This window comes from Hyposmocoma kahamanoa, unplaced genomic scaffold (genome assembly GCF_003589595.1).
Source record: "Hyposmocoma kahamanoa isolate Upper Pololo Valley unplaced genomic scaffold, ASM358959v1 80, whole genome shotgun sequence".
NCBI classification, from domain to species: Eukaryota; Metazoa; Arthropoda; class Insecta; order Lepidoptera; family Cosmopterigidae; genus Hyposmocoma; species Hyposmocoma kahamanoa.
Window position 1 is genome coordinate 1,285,894 of NW_020654051.1, and position 25,516 is coordinate 1,311,409.

Below are 25,516 nucleotides of genomic sequence, written 5' to 3' on the forward strand. Positions count from 1 at the left end.
AGATAAAATTAAAACATCAACTCCTCACACAAATAACATTACTGTGACAACTGCGCTCCGATTGGCTAGCCCGAGTTCGAAACAATTGACGGGTGTCGTCAATGGGTGTCGTCAACTGTTTCACTTCAAATTGACCAGTTAACTTGAGCTTTGCTATAATGGACGAAAATTGCAAAATTACATATTTAATATTTAATTACCGATGCAATGTGATTCCGTTTGTTTTGTAATTAGACGTTTGCTGTTTTCCCCACACCACCGAATAGAACAGCACGGCATTGTTAGAGATATTATCTTTATTACAATAAATACAGAATATTTTTTTGAATATACGGAGACGTACACACAGGTCAGTAGTTGGCCTGTCTATATTTCAGTGCAAACGAGAGTTGATATTTATAAGAGCTGTATCGCTAATGTGTTACCAGGAATACATGGCCCTTATTTCGTCTCTATTTCTGGTTATATACTCGATGTTGGGGCTCTAACCTTAACCGTCCTTCTGAAAGTCTCACGAATGCGGACACCGTTACAAAGAAAACCGAAAAGAAACAAAAGGCGAATCAAGAAAGTTTTTCGTTCTTCAATTCCGTAACACCTGAGAACAATTACTAGTTAAAACTTTGCACAGATTATTACGATCGTTTTTCACACGAACGGCGTTCCACAAATGGAATAAAAAAATCTCTCATCTAGCTACCGTGCTGAATGGGGTGGAATCGACACCTGGGGGAGCCGGCACGGACCCAGGTGCTGAAATACTAAAAAGGTGCGAAGGAAATCCGCTTGAACTCATAATTAAGTCAGCTTAATCACCAGCCGGCCGATAAAAGTTTTTAATTGACTTTTCGCCGCTTCAGCAAAGATCAACTGGTCAGACGCGACACTACATGATAATTTATTCTTATTTTTCTATCTGCCGATGCATGCAGTGCTGAGAGTTCCTTAAGTCAGATAACGTATAGGCTATCAGAATGTTATCAGTAATTGATAAAAGACGTCGCATCGTTTGTATTATCATTACAGTTTTAATTTATGTAAGTATATCCCGTCAGTCCCACCTCATCAGATACTTGACTACAGTTTACATCCCGGTGTCGACAACACAGAAAAGCATTATATAAAACATAATCCTATAATATAGTCCTTTGTGAAGCGACAGAATAAGGAGAACAGCGTGCCAAAACTACAAATAGAGCACTGCAAATAAAAAGTGTTGCGATCTCGACGACGCCAAAAGGTATCTCATGTGCAGAGCCACTAACATATCATTAATGTGAGTTGTGGCGCTGCCGTCTTCAATATTTGTTATTCGCTATAATGGTTATAACACAGTCTTAACGTTCATTCATTCATTCAGTGTAGGTTATGGGTAATAATAACTGTCAGTCTGAAGTTTTTCGCCGTGGTAGCATTTGTTAACTTTAATGCTATAGGCAGGGAGTAATCGATCTGCACCTACCGTAAAAAACATTTCTGTCATATTTTTTTATTCTATATCGAAGTCCGCCATAGTGCCGACTTGTTAATCTTGATCCTTGAAGGATAATTGGCGATTCCGCGCCCGTTCCAGAGATCGATTAGCTTCGAATCGAATAACAACTCATGATTGGATTATGAGAAAGTTACGCTGATGCTTTGCACCTGGGGTCTGAACTATTTTGCTAACTACGAGTTAAAGTAGAAAGCTTGCCGCTCTGCCGGTTTATGGTGTGCAGTGTAGGTGTGTATATGGGTATGTTGAAAATTTACTTCAAAATAAATCAGTTTTAATCCGGCACTCGACGTAAAGTAGAGGCAGTCAGTAATACAGATTATATAATTATTGGCTACGTTATTATTACGGTTTTTACAGTTTATAATATTCCTCGGCATTGGCTCAATCGGCCGGGCTCAGGGGTTTCAGGTTCCAGAACCGGCGAACGATACGTGCCGTATTAAGTAGCACCGCTTTCTATATTTGTAAGCCTCAACCGCAACCTCAAGTTTTTAGCGAGTCTGGCTGGAATTAACCCATTCTTGGACAATACATTTAATTGTTAAGCTCTATCTATAGTATCTACTTATTAACTATGCAGTAAGCAACAGCAAGTAGTGTAGATTTCTTCAAAAAAGGGCGATGGAAAGTTCTGTTCTTTTTCAATTGAGAGCTAGACGGTTCGAATCCCCGTGACAGCATGTACTTGCGTATTCACGACTTTAGTTTCTAAGTTACGTACATTCGTGAAGTTTGGTACGAATACCTCTCGCTAACGGTGAATGAAAACAACGTGGTGAAACTTGCACGTCGAAAAAGGTCACAATCAAAATCAATATCAAAGTGCCATTAATCGTCTCCTTAGAGGGGCCCAGTGCTTAGTACGGGGACCTCAAATTATTGTTGTAAAAAAATCGAGTCCGGGAATCTACATTTATAAACTCGACTCAATTTCCATGACAACACTCATGACTCGAATTATCGAAGCGCGGACACACCCCGGACACTCCATACAATGGTCGAAAATTATTTACCTACTACTACTACATACAAGGCACTATCTGCACACGCGCGAATGTGTGCGTGAAGTGGCAGGGTTACCTCCCATCACTGGCTCGTATTATTATGTTACGTGCTCAGAGCGGCAATATAGCGAAAATTCTAACGTGAATCTGTTTTCTATAATTCTATTATAGAATTCTAACATCGAGTATGTATTTGTTCGTTGAATCTGGTAAGCATGGCATTGCACCAAGTGACGCGATCCGTTTTTTGAGCCTCAGTCAAATTGTGTGGGATCCACCGAGAGCACAGCTTTTTCACACCCAAATGTTTGTGTAGTATTGATTGTATCTGACTCATGCCTATGCCTAAAGACGCCCGAATTTCATGGTATGTCACATACCTGTCTGTTTTAATCATACGGCGCACAGCATCGATGTTTTTGTTGTTCACAGCAGTGGACGGGCGACTATCACGAAATTCGTCACTGAGGTTCACACGATCGCGTTTAAATTCTGCAAACCAGCTATAAAAAGTCGCCTTGCATGATGCTTCATCGCCAAAAGCAGTTAGAAGCCGAGCGAAGCTCCGCTGAGCTGTTAAATTACACTTAAAATCGTAGAAAATCATACTACGAAAATTTTCACGAATTAAATCCACGGTGATGTAGACATCCAATTTCTAAAATGACGCCACAATGTAAAAACAAGTGACAGTCAGATGAAACAAACTGTATTCTACAGCCAAAGAGTTCCATTTTCAAATGTTGTAATTACTTTTTAAATATTGTTTATGGAAATGGCCAGTTCCGGAAACTTATAGTGCGCCCTATGTGCATTATAGGGGTCATGTGGCCTGACATAAATAAATAAACAAAAAAAACAAAATTAAACTAAAATTTAACATACTACATCACAACACATTAGGCACTTACCAGATTCGAGCAATAAATCAACCTTGAGTCTATTCGGAAACTCGATAGGCTCGTAATGTGACTCTCTGTCGAGATTTTTTACAACGCTACCTTTAATTGATTGATAATGATGATGGACATATACTTGATCATAGTGTAGAATACTTTTAAAGTTATTGCCAATTCCTAAAAATCTGGTTTTTTCCAATATTTCTTAACACCATTGGTTGTTTGGTCAATTACGTAATTTAAAAATTAAATATAGATAGATAGATAAATTGTTTATTTATCACAAAACACACACATGCAATACACATGACAAACAAAAATAAAAAAAAACTAATAAAACAACAATATTACAAAAAAAGTAACACTACAGTAAATTCAATATAAGCATTAAAACAAGATATCATTATTATTTAAATTTTAAAAAACAAAAGATCAAATAACAAAAAGAACAAACACAGAAATATGTAAGGCATTACAATAAAAGCTCGCAACGCATTGCATATTTGCGCTGTGGTGATAAAACGGCCGTAGCTCAGTGTAATTGCTGCTCAATTATAGCAACGTGAACTGATATTCTGCTACGCCCGAGAAAAGCAGAAAACGGCGAAACCGCTGCGCGGCAGCGAGTGCGTAATAGGGTATATCAAAAGAATTAAATGTTCATAGAATCATATTTAATTTTATGGTTAGTACTGTTAGTTTGTGTCTTATTAGACAAGCAAGGTGACGCTTTCTTCGAGAGTTCATCCTGAGCATTGACGCGTCGTTTAGAATGGTTGATATGTGACTTCGTGTAGGGACATTGAAGCAAAATCTGCCGCAAGCATTTTGCGCACGCTGCAATAATCGCGAGTCTTTGCAAGCAGACGAGGCCCATAAACAATGTCGCCATAATTCGATTTAGATAAAACGAGCGACTCACAAACAGCAATTCGTGCTTTCTGACTGAGCAAATCACGGATTCCGTATAAAACCTTAAGGCGATACAAACAACTACGAACAAGGCTCAACACGTGACTCACGAAGCGCAAATAATTGTCTATGGTTATTCCAAAACTCTTAGCTTCCTCCACGCGGCTAATAAATAACCTGTCCTGAGATTACTACATCCGGACTTGAGCTAACAACCTTATTCCTTTGAGAATCTGTACCCAACTGCATATGTTTAGATTTACATGGATGGACATTGGTAAATAGTGTTCAGGTCGTGATTAAGCCAATCAAAGCCGGACGTACATTGCTTGGATCTACATGGATATAAAGCTGCACATCATCTGCACAGCAATGACATTTAGAGATTGCACGTAGCAGGTCGGCAGTGTAAATAGTGAACAGAAGCGGTCCTATCATAGAGCCCTGAGGTACTCCGCGTGTTAAAGTCCTAGGTTGCCACAATATTGCCGTACAATTTGCCATTAAAAGTTTGACTCTCTGTGTTCTTCCACTCAAATAACTGGCAAACCAGTTTATTGAAAGAGTGCTTAGACCATGATAAGATAGCTTGGAGAGGAGTGAGATATTTATCGAATCGAACGAGAGAAATCCAACAAAGCAAGCAAAGTCGCACGACCAGCGTTCTGTTCAGTAAGTATACTACCCATAACATCTAGTAATGCCGTGACAGTGCCACGCCCTCTCCGGAAACCAGAATGGCAGACAGGAAGGATGTTATTAGATTCGACGTAGTCACTCAGTTGAATATGCACTACCTTTTCCAACACCTTAGAGAAAAATGGGAGCATACTAATAGGCCTAAGGTCCTTCAGGTAGTATGGGTTATCCACCATGGATTAACCAACGCCGCTTTCCACTGCACTGGGAATTCCCCAGTAAGCAAAGAATTATTTATTATATCTGTAATAACTCCCAGAGTGTGCGGTAGAGTGAGCAGCACCATATCCCTACTGATGCCGTCATCATCAATCGCATTTGATTTAATTGAGCGGAGGATCTTAAAATCTCAGCCTGAGTTACCGGCTTCAGTTGCAACTCAGAAGAGTAGAAACGGTTTGATTCAAAATAAGTCTGCTGAGTAGCTGGTACAAAGTCACTTCCTGAGACACTCAGAAAATGACTATTTGTCTATCTAGATCATTAAAATTGTCCGGCAAACCATCGCCTTTGCTGGCATCTACTAAGATTTTTTCCTTTAAATTTTTCCAAAATACTTTACTGTTATCATTGACTTAAGTCAATGATAACAGTAAAGTATTATAACAATTTAAATTGTTATTTAAATTTTTATTAATTAAATTATAAAAATATGCACGCTTTTCATTTTGAAAACTCATCACCACCAAGTTTCTCAGATCTTACAGGGGCTTCCATTATACATATTAAATTGAATCTTATATTATATGTATTACATTTTTTATTGAATTGATATCCAATTATTTTTTTGTTACAATTATTAATACAATACAAAAATCCTTCGATCCAGCCGGATTCGAACCGACGTCTCCCAGCAAACCGTGCTAGACGCTATACCAAATAAACCACGGAACGAACCAGCGGACCCCACGAATTTTCCTATGTACAACAAGTACATAGAAAAATTCGTCGGATAACCGTCGGAAGTCGGATCTTTGTACAAATACAAAGACTTCCGACGAATATCCAAACCACTATTAAAACTATTATAACCAAAGTTATCGACGACTTTTTAGCCGTAGCGCCATCTATAAGAAATGTTTGAAAGTATTTCGTCACCCAGTTACCTTTACAGCTACGAGCCCTGGTCAGAGATGTCGCTATTAACTTAAAAAAAATGTATTGAATTGATATTCAATTATTTTTTGTGAAATTACTACACTGGTTTATTATAATCCTTCGACCGGATTCGAACCGACGTCTCCTAGCTCCTTATAGAGATGTTTCTATTCAATTTTAATATAATGATCAAATACACACGTCAAAAGTGTCCAGGGATCAAAAAAATATATATTATCTATTATATAAATTTACTAATTCATTATTTAGTTGCTTATTTTTTTAATTTTTTAATTGACCTAAAAAATCATTGGTGTTAAAAAAATTAATTGAAAAACCTGATTTCCAGTAATTGGCAAAAACGTGTTTGATTCCTAGACACTTTTGAGGAGTGTACTTACATATACATGCACATAACAAACGTACATTATACAACGAACTCTTCTTATACATATGTACGTATTTTAGATTAGAGAAGTATAATATGTCCTAAGAACGAGAGTCATATCTTAAGAGGCGGCTGTGTCTCATCGCGACAGGCGTCGTATTTCATATAAATCGCTGATGCCAAGGTACGGGCACGCGCGCCGCCGTGAGATTAATGAATACATACTGACATGTAAAAAATTCTCTCCCCGGCTTGACGAAAATTATACTTTTAAATTGTGAAGTTGTTATTTCGACTTACGGTCCGGAAGCACACAAAAGGGTGTGTACTTGAGATGAGAGTTTTCAAACACAGCGAGCGATTTCTGAGGCAGCAATGCTATATTTTGTCGTATTGCACGCCTGTATGCTGAGTGTGCTAAATTTTACTGTAAATAAAATATCAAACTGTCCATTGGTTGAAATAATCATGTTACAACATCAGGTCGATATACGTTTGGTCAGTCTTGCGCGCTATATACGACTCAGTTTCTTTTAAATCTTCTTCCACATCAAAGGTGTTTTTGAGATAGGTTATTTTAGAAAACCGTCGATATTACGGACGAACTACTCTACTACTACTACTACACAAGGCGCTCTACGATTACTGGCTGTTCTTGAACGTCTTCACAAATGAGTTAATGATTCGGTTTTTTTTATTTATTCGGTAATGAATGTTGATATTAAAAAATATGCCATTTACGATGTTTCAAAATATCTATATATACTTACTTGGAATTGAAAAAAAAAACAAGTTCGAAATAACTTGAAAGAGCTAAATGGACTACTTCTACGGATTTTTGTTAAATATTTTAAAATAAATTATTGTAAACGTGAACATTATATCTTTTACGAAAGCAACACCCAGGACTATCTTACTCGTTATTCTCAAGAGAATATGGGTTATGTTATGGATGTGACTGACGTGATACTGTCCTCGAAACAAAAAAGACACAACTGACTATTTGTGCCCTATAAATAGATAATTAATTTCCATGGCTATTAAACAGTTATCTTATAACAAAACAATTATAATTAAGGGAAACAGCGACATTACTATTTCGGTTTAATTTACTTGTGTGGACGAATGAAAGCGAGTGTTACAATATCCTGTATTCAGCGGAATTCAAAAATTACTTTTATTACAAAGTAGGTGTATTTTTACAGTAAAACGACGCACAGGAAATGAAGTCAACCCCGGTAGCTCCATCGCTTTCCGCAAAAAGACGTCTTCAAACAGTTAAGTTACTTTTAAGGCACCCTCACTTACTTATCTTAAGGCGAGATTAGGTAGCTAAATTTGTGTAATTTAAAAGAACGAGTAGTGTCTACCGTACTAATAAAACGTAAGTAAGTCAAGTTAGTAACGTACGGAATGTTGAAATAATAATTTGATGTATATAATCATAAAACTTGTCTCCGTTTATATCGAAAATTTTAATAAATCTCTTAGTTTCAAGTTGTTTCCACAACACAATTTTTAGTTTATACTATAATGTATAAGTAAGTTGGACTGGAACATAGTATTATTCGACTGTTTACTAAATGTAAAGTCAACCGTATTTGCCCGACATAGCCCTTTCAGATTTTCACTTGTTTTGCGTCTTTAGAAAATTCTTTGTATAGACACAACATTGACAACGAAGAGACATTCAAACGACACTACCTATATTTTATAAGTAAAGACATAATTGAGTAGGGTTTGATATGTATTTTTTTAAATGCTTTTCATTATTTTATACTTCTGACACAGCATGGGTTTTTTGTCAGCGCAATATATTTTTGAAGAAATTTTAGGGTTTTTAGAAGAAAATTTTAGTATTTTTAAGTAAAAATCTAACTATGTCATTAATCATTTACTACTTGAAGTTTATAATGCAAATAAAAACAACAAATTGCTTACATAGAATATTTATTAAATGCTTTCGTTACCTTAAGCTACGAACATTTACCGTTGATTCTTACATCAATATTTAAAATCTAGATTTTTTTGAAACAATATCTTTGCGTATACGTAATGCTTAAACTAGGTCTTACCTATGTATTTAATAGTACTAAATATAACAAAAATAAGAAATTGACAAGTTTTAGGCTTACGATCTTAGGTTATCTTATAGATTATAGAAAATTATGGTAACACATTCGCTAGTAAATACTTCAGCTGACAACGAGAAGAAGAGACACGTAGGGTTCGCCCACAAACCAGAGTTATGTTACTCTATAGATGAGAATGGAAAAATGCAAATTGTTACGGAAGCACTATGGGACTTTGCTGTCCTCCTTGTGTAAGGAAAAAATAAACACTATAATGACATCTTGTAAAGTGTCATATTTTTTTTTCTAACCTAGTGTTGTCCCTTATATTTACATGCCTTTCAGAAATTAAATTTTTAGTTACTAATTAACAAACAAATTTCAATTTTTACATAGATATTATCTTATAATATAAACATTACTCTTGTCATAAACAACGCATTAGCATTTTGGTGCTTTCGAGATAGAACCTGGCTCCTAGTTTCTTTTCTTAAATAAATAAAATATTAAAAAAAAGTTCATACGGGGTTGCAGATCTTGTTTTGCTAATTCCAAACATTGTTAACTCAATTTCGCTAAAAATTTCGATGACGTTGATATAAAAACTCATGGGAAAGATAATGCACATTAGTACTTGGAATCAGTTTACTCCCCTTTTTACACAAAAACAACTCGACAAGACACCTTTTTGTTCCTCGCCCAAAATTTTACAACCTTACAACCATCTTTTCTAGCCGTGGCCTCTAGCGGCGTACTTGGTAATCAAAATTAAAATTTCAATGCAATTATTTTCAAAACAAAATACATTTAATTGTTTCCTACGTCTTCAATGTTTATATAACGTTACATAATTCCAGTGTTTAATAATTGACTAATTAAATTTTTATAATTAGATGTTATACTAAAGCATATTAATAAAATGTAATTAAGCTCCGGAAGGAATAACTCGCGGCCTCTAATTTATAAATTAAAGTTTTGTTACCTATCCGTAGTCCGAAATTACATTTTCCAGAAATAACGTTAGGTCGAAATTTCATAACCTCGAAAGTAATTTTGAGAAGAATTTTTTTTTCTTTTAAACCTAACTTAGCCTAACCTAACCGAACCTAATCGTGACTTTGCGGTAAACATTGAACATATCCTGAAAGAACAACTGTTTCGTTATAATTCGGTTTTCGGTGTAATGAAAATTCGAACAAACGTTATTTGGAACAAAAAAATTTCGAGATTGTGATATATGTCCGGCTGTATTAGCTCTTCACCCTGTACACAGATCGAAAAACCAAATTTCATTCAACACATCACGAACTCATTTTTTTTATAAAATAGGCTTTTACGCTCTATCTACCCCGAAATATATAATGGTAGGTTATAATTATAATAATTTATTAATTTATGTAATTTACCGTTTTTCCTTGGGTTTTTTAATACTCTCAGCGCCATAGAACAAACGATTTTTCTGAAGCAGCAGCCCATGTGGACGGCGCGCAGTACACTATTTTTTTTGCACAACACGCCACGCTTGATGACAGGGCTTGCTGGTTAACATTCGAAGATACGTAGTGGCCTGCTGTAGTCGAATTTTTGTGGGCGACCGGCGGCCCACATGGCACTGAGAGTTTTTTATAGAAAACGTTTCTGGAACATTTCTGAATTTTACGTATTCGAAAATTACGAATTGTTTAAATTTGAATTATCACACGGTCAATGATAAATTGACGTAAATAAGCAACATTTTCGAGAAACTAACAAATAAAAAAAAACGCTTAAGTAAAAAAAATATTTGGCACCGAAAAATGGCATTAATTACTGGTGTCTCTTACGATTTAACCTATTCCGTCACTTTACCAATAATTAGTTTCATAACTTCATTATAGATAGAGCGATATAATTTAATAGGGAACTGACAAGCCACGGCATTGGATATTAGTTCCCAGAGCGTGTCTATTGAATATTGTCGAGTTTAGTTAATATTCAAATTAAGATCAAACTTGGTTTGTATGGGGGACTGTCCTCAGGGTCCCTCTCCTCTGCTCTGTGTCAGCTAACATAATTCACCCGTAAACAAAGATATTCCACGCAATAAATATAACCTATATATTACACTTTGGTTTAAGGAACACACTGTCTTTTGTTGTTCAAATTCTATCCAACAATAACCTTCCAAACAAAAGGTCGACTCTGGAAATGTAAAACGTCTAACGTGCATTTGGAAAATATTACAAGAGAGATTTAACATATTTTTTTAAAGAAAAAAAATTATAACTGTAATTCTATTCTTCTTCTTCGGAAATCTAGAAAATTTCAGCTTTACAATATAATTAAAAAAGTAGAATTATTATTTTTTACTTAAAAAAAATATTTTAAATCGCTCTCCTGTAATATTTTCCAAATGCACGTTAGACGTTTTACCTTCCCAGCGTCGAGATGATTTCATAGCGATGCTTACGACAAGAGCGGGCAGAGTTTAGAATAATTTCCACCATTTTAAAATGTTTGTGCAATAGGGAATCGGACAACTTGTCAAAGCTATTATATATATTATGGAAAATAACCATAATGGATATATAAACTCATTTAAATAAAGCTTTTCAATTCCTTAGCTAACTCAGAAAAGATGACGTCAGTATACAAACTGCACAATGCGAACTTGCCATTTGCGAAAATTTTACTTTTTCATTCGCCACTGTCCACAATCCAAAAATTGTACATTAAAGTGATTAAATGAAGGAAGAACGACAAGATTTATTTACGAATGACGTCACGTGGTCACAATTTTCATTCATACATATAAAATACAAATTATTATTACACAAAAATTTGATTTTTGATTCAATGTTCGCTTTTACTATACAAACATTATTTCTAACCACATTATTTTTAGATTTTATCTGATTTGTGTCCGATTGCCTATTACCCAACACCAACATGCGGCAACGTGTCAAGTAAGCCCTTTATTCCGTACCGTACCGTGTGAGCAGTACGCATTTGCCACGTTGCACACGACACGTTTGCACGGCAAAAACACGAACTGGTAACTTTTGATATATCAAACGTAGTATCGTTGCAACTAGGATTCCACCTGCAAAGGTCGTCAGCGCTGCTATGAAGTCGCTGGCAACAAGCCATACTTGATTTTAAGCAATTATCAACCCTAATTACGCCATACGTAAAGCTGTCAAATCACTTGCTCTCTCATGAGGCCATAAGTCTTTTCGTTCAATTTTGTAAAGCTATTTAACTTACATTTTTCTATTTGGGCTTAAATTTTTATAATTGAGCCCAAATCTAGCCATTCCTTCGAATATCTGAATATTATTCATTGTTAATATCACAGATATTTGGTACCTCCAACCAAATGTAAAAGTGCCATATGTATGACAATATAAAGCACTTTGCCAGTGCCATAAGTGCCAAGTGGCGCGCGCGTAATTTTCGCAGAACGCTTTCGAATAAATTTGTTTCGAGTACAAACAAGTTTCAATAAAAAAATACTATGACAACTTGAAACGAAATTAAAAAAACAACACTGAATCCGTTGTTAAAAGAATCGATACATATAAAATGTGTTGATAAATTATCATCATTTACATCTAGTTGAACAATAAACACGTCACTACACACTAAACGTGTTTTCACACACTACTGAACGTGTTCACACATATTCTACTGAACACAACATTGATCATTCACTACTTATTATAAATAATTGTATTATTAACAGTGTTATGAACAATGCAAGTGTTTAGGCAATGATTCAATATAGGTAGTTTTTATTGATTAGAGTATATAACTAAGAAAAAATTCCTTCGATCCGGCTGGATTCGAACCAACGTCTTCCAGCAAACCGTGCCAGACGCTATACCAACTAAGCCACGGAACGAACTAGCGGACCTTACGAATATTTCTACGTACTTGTTGCAGATCTTTATTTTTGTTTTTGGTTTTTAAATCGAAATCTACTTCTTCACTCAGTCAGGTACCTTTACAGCTATCAGCAGCTGATTAGGGATGTCGCTTTAATATCTATTAGCGTACTATAGACAATACAATTTTGGTTCAGCACTAAAAAGAGCGCCTTTGTGATATGGTACATGAAATTATAATTAACAGACCAAATCAGATCTAAGCTAGGTGTTATGATTCTCGAGATAGAGAAATGGTGCCGGTGAAATAAGCTTATTCCAGCGCGGACAGTAAAACACCCTTATAAGTTTTTATCGGCGGACCGACTAAATCTAGTTATTTGCGACTAGAACCGACTAAATAGCGACTTTTTTCTGGATAGTCAAATTTCAAAAACTCGACCAAGGTCGCACTGGAATAAGGAACGCTAACCAAATAGCCTCTGTGCCGCGGCTGCTAGTAATTTAGGCGACAGATACCATTCGGTTGCCAGTACAACCTATTCAGAAATCGAAATTAATTCTAGATTATTTTCCAGAATTACTTTCATGTATCCATGTTTGTATTACTATGGTAACAGTGCGTTAATATGTATAATCTGCGAAACTCAAAATGGATTTTCAAATGAAATATTTCAACCTAAAACATTTATACATCATTATCAATAATTTATGCGTAAAATTTTAGAGAGAGGTGTAATTCTCGCGATTGCTTAAAATGAGTAATGGAAGACCGGACCAACACTCGTGAAGGTGCTGAATAAATTATCATTTTATTTATATATCTTTCTGCAATACGTAACTAATCTAATTGAAGTCACACTCGTCAATAAAGGCTCTTAGATGCGGGGTGAGTTGATATAATTAAGTATTAATACTTTTCCCTGAAAGGTTTTATTGTGACCCTGACTTACCTACTGTCCATCGTTTTGAAAAATAACATGCCGACCGGATTTCGAAAGATAAAATCAATACAAAAAAAATAATATGGCACAAGATCTCCCAAGGTATCAAGTTCCCAAGCTACAAACTATAAAAGTTATGCAGGTGGTTCCACAAGTAAGTTTCGAAGTTAAACTGAATCTTAGAATTTATATAATTCTTTCACGTTCGTCCAAGTTCAGATCAAAAGCGGCAAGGGTAATGACCGGGACGTATAACCAGGTAGGTAAGTCAAAAAGTACAAAGCCTTTCAACAAGCTGTATGGAGATTTTTTTATTGTTAATCGCTACGAGTGTTTATGCACGTGACTGTACTGGGAATTACCTTATTTAAAACCCGCATTCGTTACTATTTGTTATTACACAGTGAAAGGAGAGATAACGTTTTATTTGTGCGATATTCTATGCTGTTACATTGAACCATTGCTTAAACTGTTCTACATTCCTTATTTAGTTTTTAACTTACATCTAAACACTGTCTTTACCTTTGGAAAACTTTGGCAACAAAATACAGGAAGTAAATCCGTCTTATTTATCATTTTCCTCGAGACATGAATCACATACTTTTGCCTCACACATTGTACAATGCATACAGAAGCCAGAAGTAAAGTGGTCCAAAATTACGTGTAGAATTATAAACGAGGTTAATTTAACGGCTGCCTAAAGGCCAGCGCAAACCGGCAGACGCGAGGGCAGAGGATATTATATATATCAATGCATATTTTATGATATTTCAATTGATATAAGGTATAAACGATACCTACAATGACCACCACTGCGCCAACATTGTTTAGTCATTTTCTGTAAACAGCCCGACTTCGCTGGCTAGGCCACGTCGAGAAAATGGGTGAAGATCATGCAATCAAGAGAGCATACCTTAGGCAACCGACCAGCAGAAGGCCTGTTGAACGACCTAGTTACGCTTTATCGACCAAGTCCACAAAGACCTGTGTGAGCTTCAAATAGCTGATAGGCAACAGGCTGCACAGAAGAGAGAAGCGGTTGCATCTTAGTGTCGAAGGCCAAGATCCACTTCGGGTCGCTGAGCCAGCGAAGTGAAGTGTCACCAGAATATTCCCAAATTGTATTTGACATAAAAACCGATATATTAATTTTATTTTAAAGTTTTTCTTTTCTTATACTTTTGAACGGTCATTTCTAGTTACGGTTTGAGAACCGGAAACCGTATGACATTAAAAAGTATTCAAATTATTATAAAAGCAATGATACTTGAAATTACAGGTGATCGTACGTTAAATTGAGACACGTCATCTTTTTAAGAATAAAACTATAGAATGATATGATAAGTAATAATATTGTTTTTAATCACCTGAATCTTTAACTTACGGTATTTTACAATTCTGGTTTCATTTAGTTGCACATTTAGATCCAAAATATTAGCGTATTTTATATTATTATAGAATTATTTATCGTAGAATTTAATATTAAAATTATAAAAACACAACACAGCCTGATTAACAGGGAATTAGGTACAAATTTATACATATATTTATGAAAAAACTTAAAAAATAATAACGATGACAATTTAATATCGTCGGTGTTTTGTAGAAATGGCGTAAGCGTTATTTTGAAAATTTTTGTTTAAAAATATTTACGTTCTTAAATTCAATTTTATAATATAAACTTAATTGAAATCATAATTGAATTTTATATTAATGCTACCCTGAAAAAAATTTAGAAACCAGGCTTAAGTCTTTTCTGCGAAAACCGACGGTATGATGACTTTTTATAAAAAAAATACCGACTTCAAATGTTCGTGGAATTATATCTATTTGTCAAGTTCTTAATGAAATCCGTTAACGAAAAGTGCGCGAAACCGGATTCATCTCGTAGTTTACCACCCTTAGAGGTGGAATATTGTCTTCAAATTTAAATAGGACGAACACTGAGGTACCTTCTTTCCAACCAAAGAAAAAATCATCTAAATCGGTTCACAAATGCCGTAACATATAAAAAAATATAGCTGAATTGACAATGTCCTCCCTTTTTTGCGAAAGTTGTGAAAAATAAAGAAAATTTCACTTAAATAATGTTAAAAGCTTTAACATAAAAAAAATTGTAGCATTGCCGGTCGTTAAACCTGTTTATGCAATAATATTTTAGTAGAAAACACCAACGCGTGGACGCAAATCGCACCCTTCATGGAAGAATGGCACAAGTGGAGTTACATCAAAAGTGTTCATAGCATCATTAGATACAGAAAAATATAACTCACACCTCTACAGTTCCTGTAATTCTATCCGCAATATTAGTCGACAAAGTTGCAAGAATTGGAGAGGATGTGGGTAATACTTTTCTGTGTCCAATTCGCAAATAAACGGTTTCGACGCAACCTAAAACGCGGTGTTCTAGTTTAGGCCCTGCGTTACACGCTACTGGAAATGTGGCGGAAAGAACGAACGCTCCTTGCCTTGGTTAGTGGTCGGCTACTGCGCGGCGAAGAGGCCGGGCCCCGCGGCGCCGCGGCCGGCGGCCTGGTCGCGCAGCGCCGCCAGCTGGCGCCGCAGCGGCCGCAGGTGCGTCTCCAGCAGCTCGCCGGCGCTGCGCCGCCCCGTCACCTGCAGCAGGTGGCTCTCCAGCTCGCCGTCCACGGCCGCCAGCTCCGCCAGCAGGCTGCGGGCCAACTGCTCTTACACGTCGGCCCGAGACGAGTCGGCCCCCGTGCATTGTATACAGGGTGGCAAAAAAAACACTGGCCATTTTTTCACTAATAGAACGCGTCAGTGAAATAAAACAAGTAGAAATTTCTCTATTTTTTTGATGTTAATATTTCCCAATAATTTCCAACGCGTGGTTACCTCAAAATCGTACAAAAGTAAATACCTAAACGCCTAGACGCCAGTACGTCGCGACGACAGACCTGCGGTAACTAGAGATGGTTTATATAATATATAGCAATATTTTAGCAATTATAATTTGAAAGACATAAACGTACTAAAATTATAACGAATTATTTTACAATATTTCAATGCCATACCACCAATCTATCCGTGCTTTACTTACGCAGTTAACAAACAAAATGCTTCTTCGTCCTGGGAGCATATTCTATGTGAAAATTACGGCTCTTGTCATTGATTGAAACAATTATAACGTGTATGCTTTCACATATTATTTGTAGCATTTAACGTTTGATGCGAAAGGCGAAATAGCTGATTGGTTTATTGATGTTAAATGTAACGTTTGAGTACTCTAAGCGGTAATGCTATATTTAGCACTTGGCACCAATTATAATTTTGATTACGTTTCAATACGATTTTGAGCTAATGGTGGAACGTTAGCAAAATTTCGTCTAGTGAAGCGATTTAAATTAAGATATAATTAAGTACTTGGATTTATTTAGTTACTTTAGCATTTTTTTAATTAATAAGTCGTTGTAAAATTTGTATATAAAAGTACGAGTGTGTGCGTTATTATTAATTATTATGAGTGTAATTTACAGTAAATAACCAGTGTAAAGTTTTGTGCAAATTGTAATTGTTAAAGTATGAAAGGAAGCTCACTGATTTATCGTCTATAACCTGTAACCACCATATTATGTAATAGTTACAAAACAAATGAAGTCAGTCGTAACTAGCCATAAAAAACTATAAACTATTCTATAGATAGACCATAGATGCTCTACTTATCAAGTTAGCGCACGTCAACTATTTCACGTTTCTTTCCACTCGTTACATCATCACACGACCTTGAGCTCCTAAAAATTATAATTTTAGCACTTTAAATAGCGCGCTATAAACATTTAGCATTTAGCGTGCTATGCGAATGTAACAGTTAATCTCATCTCTAGCGCTAACGCATCGCGCGTTAATTTAATACTTTGTTGTCTGTTAAATACATGAATTCGCGCGCTGACTCCGCCCACTGCGATCACATCGGGTGTCAATATTGTTCACAATTTTTCAGAAAACTTTGATATGTCATAACTTATTTATTTGTTAAGTATTTCAAAAAAAAACCGAACAATAATTTTTTATTTCCATTATGCAGTATGCTCTTTTAAAATGGTCAGTGGTGTTTTTATCAACCTGTATATATACGCATACTTCCCGATATGGTGGAAAATAGATATTTATACCGTTGTAAGCGGATAGGCTCCACGGCAAAGAATCAAATATGAAAAGATCTGATTGTGGAAAATGTAAACGAGTGATCAACGGCCAGCAAAAACTAAAATGGGGGGAATATTTGTCACTTTTACGAGATACACCTTGAGTTAGATTTTTTTTAGTTTATCTATACACATATTATAAGCTCTCTATGATGTGTTCAGGAACCACATGATACGACTGGCGAAATGGCGGCAGATAAAAACTTTGCTCACGCATGTCACATAACGTACTTAGTTTTTATTTAATTTATAGACGAACTAGAGTCGGCCCCAACTATCATATCCTTCGATATTAAGTAACGTGTGAGATTCAAAATTGTTTAATATTGGCGTTTCATTTCGAATAAAACTTCACCTCGACTGATAATAGAAATGAAGTCGAATCAAATTGTTTTGTTTTTCAAAGATGTTCGAAATTTGAATGTAATAATAAAATCGAATTTGATTTTATTAGCAATAATAACATTTTTACATATAAGAAATTTGTTCTAACAAAACAGTTTATCTTTATGCTGGTCGTAATTTGCGGTTTTTGAACACATCGCAGAGGGTTTATGATATGTGTGTAGATAAAAAAAAAATTAAAAATCCTTTTCTCGACAATTTAACTCGAACTTTTCGAACACATAGCTTTATTCGTCGTGAGGTTGCGATGTGATCACTTTATAACAATTATAGGCACTATTACATGAACACTATCTAGAACTATCTAGAACACCAAACTAGAACCAATTCATAAAATTTGGAGCCTAAATTAGTTCCACAAGGTATCCTTCCAGAGTTTATATCAACCACAATAATAGTTGGACCACCAAAATCATCAACTTTCAGTGTTTCTGAAAAGGTGTAATAAAATGAACTTGTGTCCACATAACTTACTGTTGCGCGTTGCTAGCGATGTTTTCTAGTTGATCTGGACAAATATAGTTATTGCTCTGGTGCCACGGACTGAACCACGATATCACCCTGGAAAGGCAACCACAAAAGGCTATATAAAAAATAATATAACTCAACAAGCTTGGAATAGTATATTTTTTATCGACGACCTACAATATATACCCAAGGTGGCTAGCTACCTGAGCTTTGGCGAGGGTGTCTATTACTCCGAGGGTTTACATCGGCTTTTAGTCTCGAGGTGAAAACTACTACTTTTCACTTCGATTGCGAGAAAATAATTTAATGAAATACTTTCATAGATTTCTCATAGATGGCGCTACGGCTAAAAAGTTTTTGAAAACCAAATACAAAGATCCGACAACAAGCACATAAAAAATTCGTGAGTTCGTGAGAGATTTGGTTTCGTTGGCATAGCGTCTGCCATGGTTTGCTAGGAGGCGTCTATTCGAATCCGGCCGGATCGAAGGAATTTTTTCTAAGTATTCGATATTTGTGTTAATAGTTATAACAAACCAATGGAGTAATTTCACAAAAAATATAATAGCGGAGAAACATTCAATAAAAATTTAAAAATAATTTATTTATTTCAATCGTTTATGCTCTACAACAAAATCGAGAACCAAAATTCTGGAAATTTTCGTGGTATTTTTTTTTTTCAACCAGACACTGATACAACAAACGCAACAAAACGCGACGATTAGCGGTCTTTGGAAATCATGAGCGTCTTTATAACGATTTAGTGCTACGTCGCGTCACCCAAATGGTCCATGCACAATGGCACTAACGCGAGAAAATAATATGGCGCCACCGTCTATGCGGAAAAGGCACGGAACTAAAACTGCTGTTTGAGTTTGTCTAAGTCGAAGTAAATAAAAAACTATGTACCTTTTACTCCCTAGAGATTAATGTAATTTAGGACTCGTGCATCATGCCGGTGATATGTCGCGGGTGCGGTCGCATCGACTTCTAACGACGAAATACAGTGCAGCATGCGGGCGACTAGCGACATAATATTACCGGCGACTTATCGATTTATCGTACCTACAGGGAAAATGGATATAGTATCAGAACTTTTTTGTTAGAAAAGTTCGTTTTACGCGTCCGTGCTCTAGGATATATGTATAATAAGGATATTTAATATTCGTCCAATTAATATTCTGCGGCGATTACGAACTGCATCAAGGAACCTATCTGGGTCCAATATTATAATTTTAATTACTTATGTAATAATCTAATAACATCGAGTATATAACCAGAAATAGAGACGAAATAGGAACCATATATTCCTGGTAACTCATCAGTGATACATCACTTATAAATACCAACTCTCGTTTGCACTAAAATATAGACAGCGCCAACAACTGACCTGTGTGTACGTCTCCGTATATTCCAAAAACATTCTGTATTTATTGTAATAAAGATAATAACTCTAACAATGGCGTGCTGTTCCATTCGGTGGTGTGGGGAAACAGCAAAACAGCTAATTACAAAACAAACGGAATCAAATTTCATCGGTAATTAAATATTAAATACGTAATCTTACAATTTTCGTCCTTTACAGCAAAGCTCAAGTTAACTGGTCGATTTGAAGTGAAATAATTGACGGCACCCGTCAATTGTTTCGAACCCGGGCTAGCCAATCGGAGCGCAGTTGTCACGGTAATGACATGGCAGAATAGTTTTCAAACAAATTAATTGACATTTCGTCTCTATTTCTGGTTATATACTCGATGTCTAATAATAATAGGAACATTAATTGATCATCTAGTAATTGTCGCAAGCGACTTGCGACGACTGATGGCTGCAAGTCTCACGACCAATAGTCGACGGTCGCGGGCACGCTGCACTAAGGAATGAAAGGAACCTCCCCGCAATGCCGAATCGTATTCTCAGTACATCTGGGCAACAATCGGCAAGTACCTTAGGGTGTTACTACACCAATCAATACATAGTTCGACGATAACGGTGTGACCTAACGGCTTGCAATGTGCAAATTGCTTTTGAATGAGCATTCAGAACCAAATTAGAAAGAACTTGTCTACTTTTTTAAATAAAAAAATAAGTGCGCATTCGATCTCCATCTAACCTAATGGAAAGTGACGATGAGGTCGACGACGTTGCATGCACATCTAAATAATGTCTATTCACTCTCGCCTTGAAAAGATCGAAGTTATAGCGTTCGGGGAATAAGTCCGCAGGTAGGGAATTCCACTCTCTCGCCACTCGTCCATATAATGTGGAAGCGAAACGCTTTGTGCGAATCCTGGGAGTATCCACAAAATGGGGGTGGAATCCCAGCCCACTTCCCAAATGGGAAGGCGGAATCATATTATGCAATTCTGTCGCACGCTCTCCGCGATATATCCTGTACGATACCGATAAGCAAGCAACTTTATGGCGGTGTTCAAGGCTCTGCAGCTTCGCCTCTACTAATTTCGAGTCACCTATAAGCCTCTTGACACACTTGTCGATTGAATCCAAGGTGGCCAGTTGGTATTTAGCAGAACCATCCCATAAGTGGCAAACAGTACTCCATAACAACCGGACTTGTGCTTGATACGGCTGAAGCAACTGTCCCGTTGTGAAGTAACGCCTCACCAAGGAAAGCATGCCAAGCTTCCTAAGTGCATTTTTGGCCATGGATTCAATGCATCTGCCAACGTTCAGATTGGACGACAGGTCCATTCAGTAGCTGAAGACAGTCGGCTATTGGTATGGATATATCACGAAAAGTCAGAGTCAGGTGAAAGGGACTCCGTTTTGTGGAGAAAAGACTGGCATCGCCCCAATTGGAGTCTACCTTAATTGACAAATTCTTTGGTTCTGAATGCTCTTTTGACAGTAAATCAAGAAAAGGACGATTGATAAATGAAAATTGTATTTTATTTTTATTTATTTAAATGATTTAATATATAAAATATCAAACGCAGCATGTAAATTAATAAATGTAATAAATTCATGGCCCAGATCCAACACCAGGCTTTTTTCAGATGGAATTTTTAGCAGCTAATTAGGTACTTAACACGTTTTATATTGTTAATGAAATTTTTAAAATCCTGAAATAATTGTCTATGTGTAAGCTCTATTGCCTATCCTGCTGATACTGGGACTCCCGCATGAATATAGTACAGGCCAAGTCCTGTATTAATTCGTACGCTTCTCACTCTAAAATATAGTGATCGTTACTTACGAAATTGTATATTACTAAAAGCATGTATAAATATTTTATCTTATAATGTTACATTGTGTATTAAGGGTGGGCGGTAAATAAGAAATTACTAACGATATTACTAAGGCTGAGGGCTCCAATGACTCAAGGACTCGAGGCAAAACCGCATACAGCCACGATGGTAAATCATAATAATAATAAACCATTTATTTCAGGCAGTAGCCCATACGATAATGGTGTTAGTTATGAAAACCTTGCAACTATGTTAGTACAATGGATTTTGAAATTTTGATTAAAAAATTTAAAATATTAAACTACAAAAATTAAAATATTGAAATTAAGAAAATACACAATTTATTATTTAATTTCACCAGTAGCGATGTTATTCCAAAACGTTAAAGAAAGATATAAAATAAATCATATCAAAATGCTAAGAATGCCGGAAAATTTTAATTAATAAAATTAGTCAACCGTGACCATGGGACCTGTAAAGGGCCCGAAACGTCGGTTTGTTTGAAAAAACAAATATACGCGATTTAAATCCGGAAAAATAGTTTCATTTCTTATAAAATTAATTTAGCAAATGTTTAGTTTTACTCTATATTTCAAGCTTATATGAAATAATAATTCATATTTTTTCGAGCATTAAAACTATTTGCTTAATCTTAAATTATACGAGAAGTACAGCGCAATTAAATATAAACAAATCCATTAATGCCTTAAGGCGGTAATGTAAGCCCGTGGGCGTAAATCAGTACATTACCGCCGACTTTGCCTGCACGTTACGGCACTGTTTACGAGCAGGTGTTATAATAATATATTATCCCATAAATACTAGGTTATATATACCATATGTACAAACTCTCGCCTGAGAGACGACCCGTGCCCAATCGTGATACGTATAATGGGTTGATGATGAAATATGTATGCAAGGAAAAAACTTACTGGTCACCGTGAATGAAGCTGAAGGCCCTGTCCTTGGCGGCAAGGAATTTGAGGAAGGCGCGAGCCACGTCCTCGCCCGGCCACTCGGACGGCGGCAGCGAGTCCGTCAGCAGCGACTCTGGCACAGTTACGCAAAGAGTATTTATATAAGGTCATAGTAGTAGTACCTGTCACTAATTGCATCTACGTAGAAACTATATCCTTTGAATAATAAAAATTATAGCTTGTTTTAAAATACATACAGCGCCATCTATCGAGTACGGTGCGCAGTTATGCCTAAGACGCGTCATTACTATTACTTCTTATGAGTCTTAGTTTTGAGTTTTTTCCCCATTGCCATGATTTCCAGGAGAATAACAAAGACAGGTATATATAGATCAACACTAAAAGTTACATAAATTCAAACACCGCGAACATTGAATCATTGTTAATTTTTTTGTAACATTTATGTCTGTAAAATATTTCTGATTCTATAGAAGACTGCCTACCTTTTACCTATGCTGTCATTGGCAACATAGCTTTTTTCTTCCTGTCCATATACCACGCTAGGTGGAGTCTACACACCATGTATTTTTCTCCCACTGTATCAGCCGTCATTTCCATACTCACACCTTTTGTTATCCATGTCATCTTTCACACCATCCATCCATGTTTTTTTGTCATAATTAATATAATTTTTAATACTTTTTATTAAAAGTGGGAGGAAATAGCAAAATTAGCATACAACACTCAACTTACCGGTAGACTGGTGGTCAGTCTTCATGAAGACCTGAAGGCAACTCTTAAGGGTCGGCAGGGAAAGGGTCATCAGCTCGCACAGAGTGGCGTAGTGGTCGTACCTTTGCAGATCGGTACGTTCAAAACCAGATCGTTAAAAGTTTTGCCGAGCGCAAAAGGCCTTTGCGGACGGAAAAACATTGAATGAGGTATGACGAATTGGAAGTACCTCCAGACTCAATGCACTGTGTTTTTTTTATGTGAAAATAGCTAAACAAGACGATGTTACGTATTTGCCTAGTAAATGTCTGTACTCTAGCCTTAAATAGCTCGCAATTGTAATTTTCGGGGAAAACAGCAAAGAAGAAGCAGTGCTTCGTGCAATGGATGGTAAGTTAATAACATAAGGATGGAGTGTCAATAATCGCTTGAAATTAAAATCGCCATAGAAATAAGGAACTTTTTTCGAATAAAACGATGGAAGACCTACATTCTATATTCTACATTCTATGTCAATAGACAAAAGAGTTCCCCAAAATTCAATATTAAGACCTTTGTTATTTGTCAACTATAATAACGACTTGCCGAACGCATTACCATCACGGTCAAATGTAAATCTATACGCAGATGATACTCATTACAAATATCCCTTATAAATAATCGCTATAAAAATAAGGTACCAAGTTTTGCATAAAACGACAGAAGGCCTACATTCTTATTTTAGGAATATACAAAGGAGTTCCGCAAGGATCAATATTGGGACCTTTGTTATTTGTCATCTATATTAACGACTTGTCGAACGCATTACCATCATGGTTAAATGTAAATCTATTCGCAGATGATAGCTCATGTAGAAATATCAGCTATAAATAAAAAATGTTAGAAAATCAAACTGTTATTAAACTTAGAGTTAATCAATCCGTTTCATTTTTATTTATTTCAATTCGCTGTAATCTAACGGTTCATATCTGAACGACGACGAATTCGAGATGTTTACTTAGTTCCCTAAAAAAGGTGCGACCATATTGCAACGGTATAAGATTTACTTTAGTTTATTCTAACAAAAATAATGTTAGGATAAGCAGAAAATTTAAAAGTTGTTAACATTAAATAAGACTTAACTATGGTATGAAACACCACCGTAGATAATATTACAAGTGCGAATCTCATTATTGCACGGCATTTTTCTACAATTTTCGCGGTTCTGCACGAGATATTTGACACTACCGTAATGACAGTGAAAATGGCGGACTGAAATCAAGAACGTGCAACTTCGCGGACTGTTGGCACGCGTGCTACGCAAACTAGGCACTTATACTGCATTGATTGTTCTGTGGGGAGGGGCCACGGACCTGGACCAGCCGGTGAGCACGAGGCCGCCGAAGTGCACGAGGCTGCCGAACTTGCGCAGCTCGTTGCGCCACGCCTCGTGGTTGGTCGCGTAGCGCAGCGTCTGCGGGTACAGCTGCAAGCCATTCGCTTTAGCAGACGCTCTAATAACATTCCGCACGTCTTCCCGTCATGCAAACAGCTCTCGTGCGGATCGCTAAAGGGATCAGGTTACAAAGGAACCTTGTGCGTGCGAGTTCTCCGTTAACTTACAGCGCTGCTGCCGTTGGCGCCCTTGAAGGCGGAGCCGGCCCACACCCTAGGGAACATCTGCCCGTAGACCAGCCACAGCGTGGGATCCACGCTGAAGCACTCCTTGGGGTTGTAATGCCACACCACCGGCTCCACCAGCTGGTGCAGCTTGTACTCTGTCAATTCATACCAATGCCAGAACTTTAACGACTGACGACAGAGTACCGCCGTAGTATAATAATGTTGGTCGAAAGAAAGGAGAAATTTGCAGTGAGTTTGCAAACCACAAAAATTATGGACAATCTTCATATATGTGTTGAATTTTCAAGGTACAAAAAAGTAAATTCGTAAGTTTCTCTTAACTTGAATATTTGTTTATACATTGATACTGGTTTTGAGAGAGACTTATCGACCTACGGAATGGTTGCTTGAAGTGTTAAATTCCACACCTCTAAGAGCATCCATGCCGACATTTCGGATCATGTCGTCCCACATCATGACGACGATGCCCGGCCGCTTCAGCTTGATGAAGGTGACGAGATTGCTCACGTGCTCCAGGTATAGAGTGGTGACGCCGTAGCGGCTGCTACTTGCGCGACTCTTGCATTGATCGCAGACACCGAGGTGCCACACCTGGGAGGTGTTTGACAAAAATAAATGT

At 36.6% G+C, this 25,516-nt stretch overlaps 1 protein-coding gene across 1 annotated transcript in view; it reads right to left on the reverse strand.

The window, feature by feature from the left end:
* Window positions 1-15,368: 15,368 nt before the first annotated feature.
* LOC113233856 (hexosaminidase D-like) overlaps window positions 15,369-25,516 on the reverse strand; it is a 12,632-nt gene continuing 2,484 nt past the window's right edge. The window contains exons 3-9 of the mRNA XM_026469077.1: window positions 25,305-25,488; window positions 24,877-25,031; window positions 24,627-24,739; window positions 23,296-23,396; window positions 22,558-22,675; window positions 18,426-18,512; window positions 15,369-16,051 (exon numbers count right to left, since the gene is read on the reverse strand). Coding sequence (XP_026324862.1) covers window positions 15,865-16,051; window positions 18,426-18,512; window positions 22,558-22,675; window positions 23,296-23,396; window positions 24,627-24,739; window positions 24,877-25,031; window positions 25,305-25,488 — 945 coding nt within the window. The 3' untranslated portion in view covers window positions 15,369-15,864. The remainder of the gene's footprint in view (window positions 16,052-18,425; window positions 18,513-22,557; window positions 22,676-23,295; window positions 23,397-24,626; window positions 24,740-24,876; window positions 25,032-25,304; window positions 25,489-25,516) is intronic.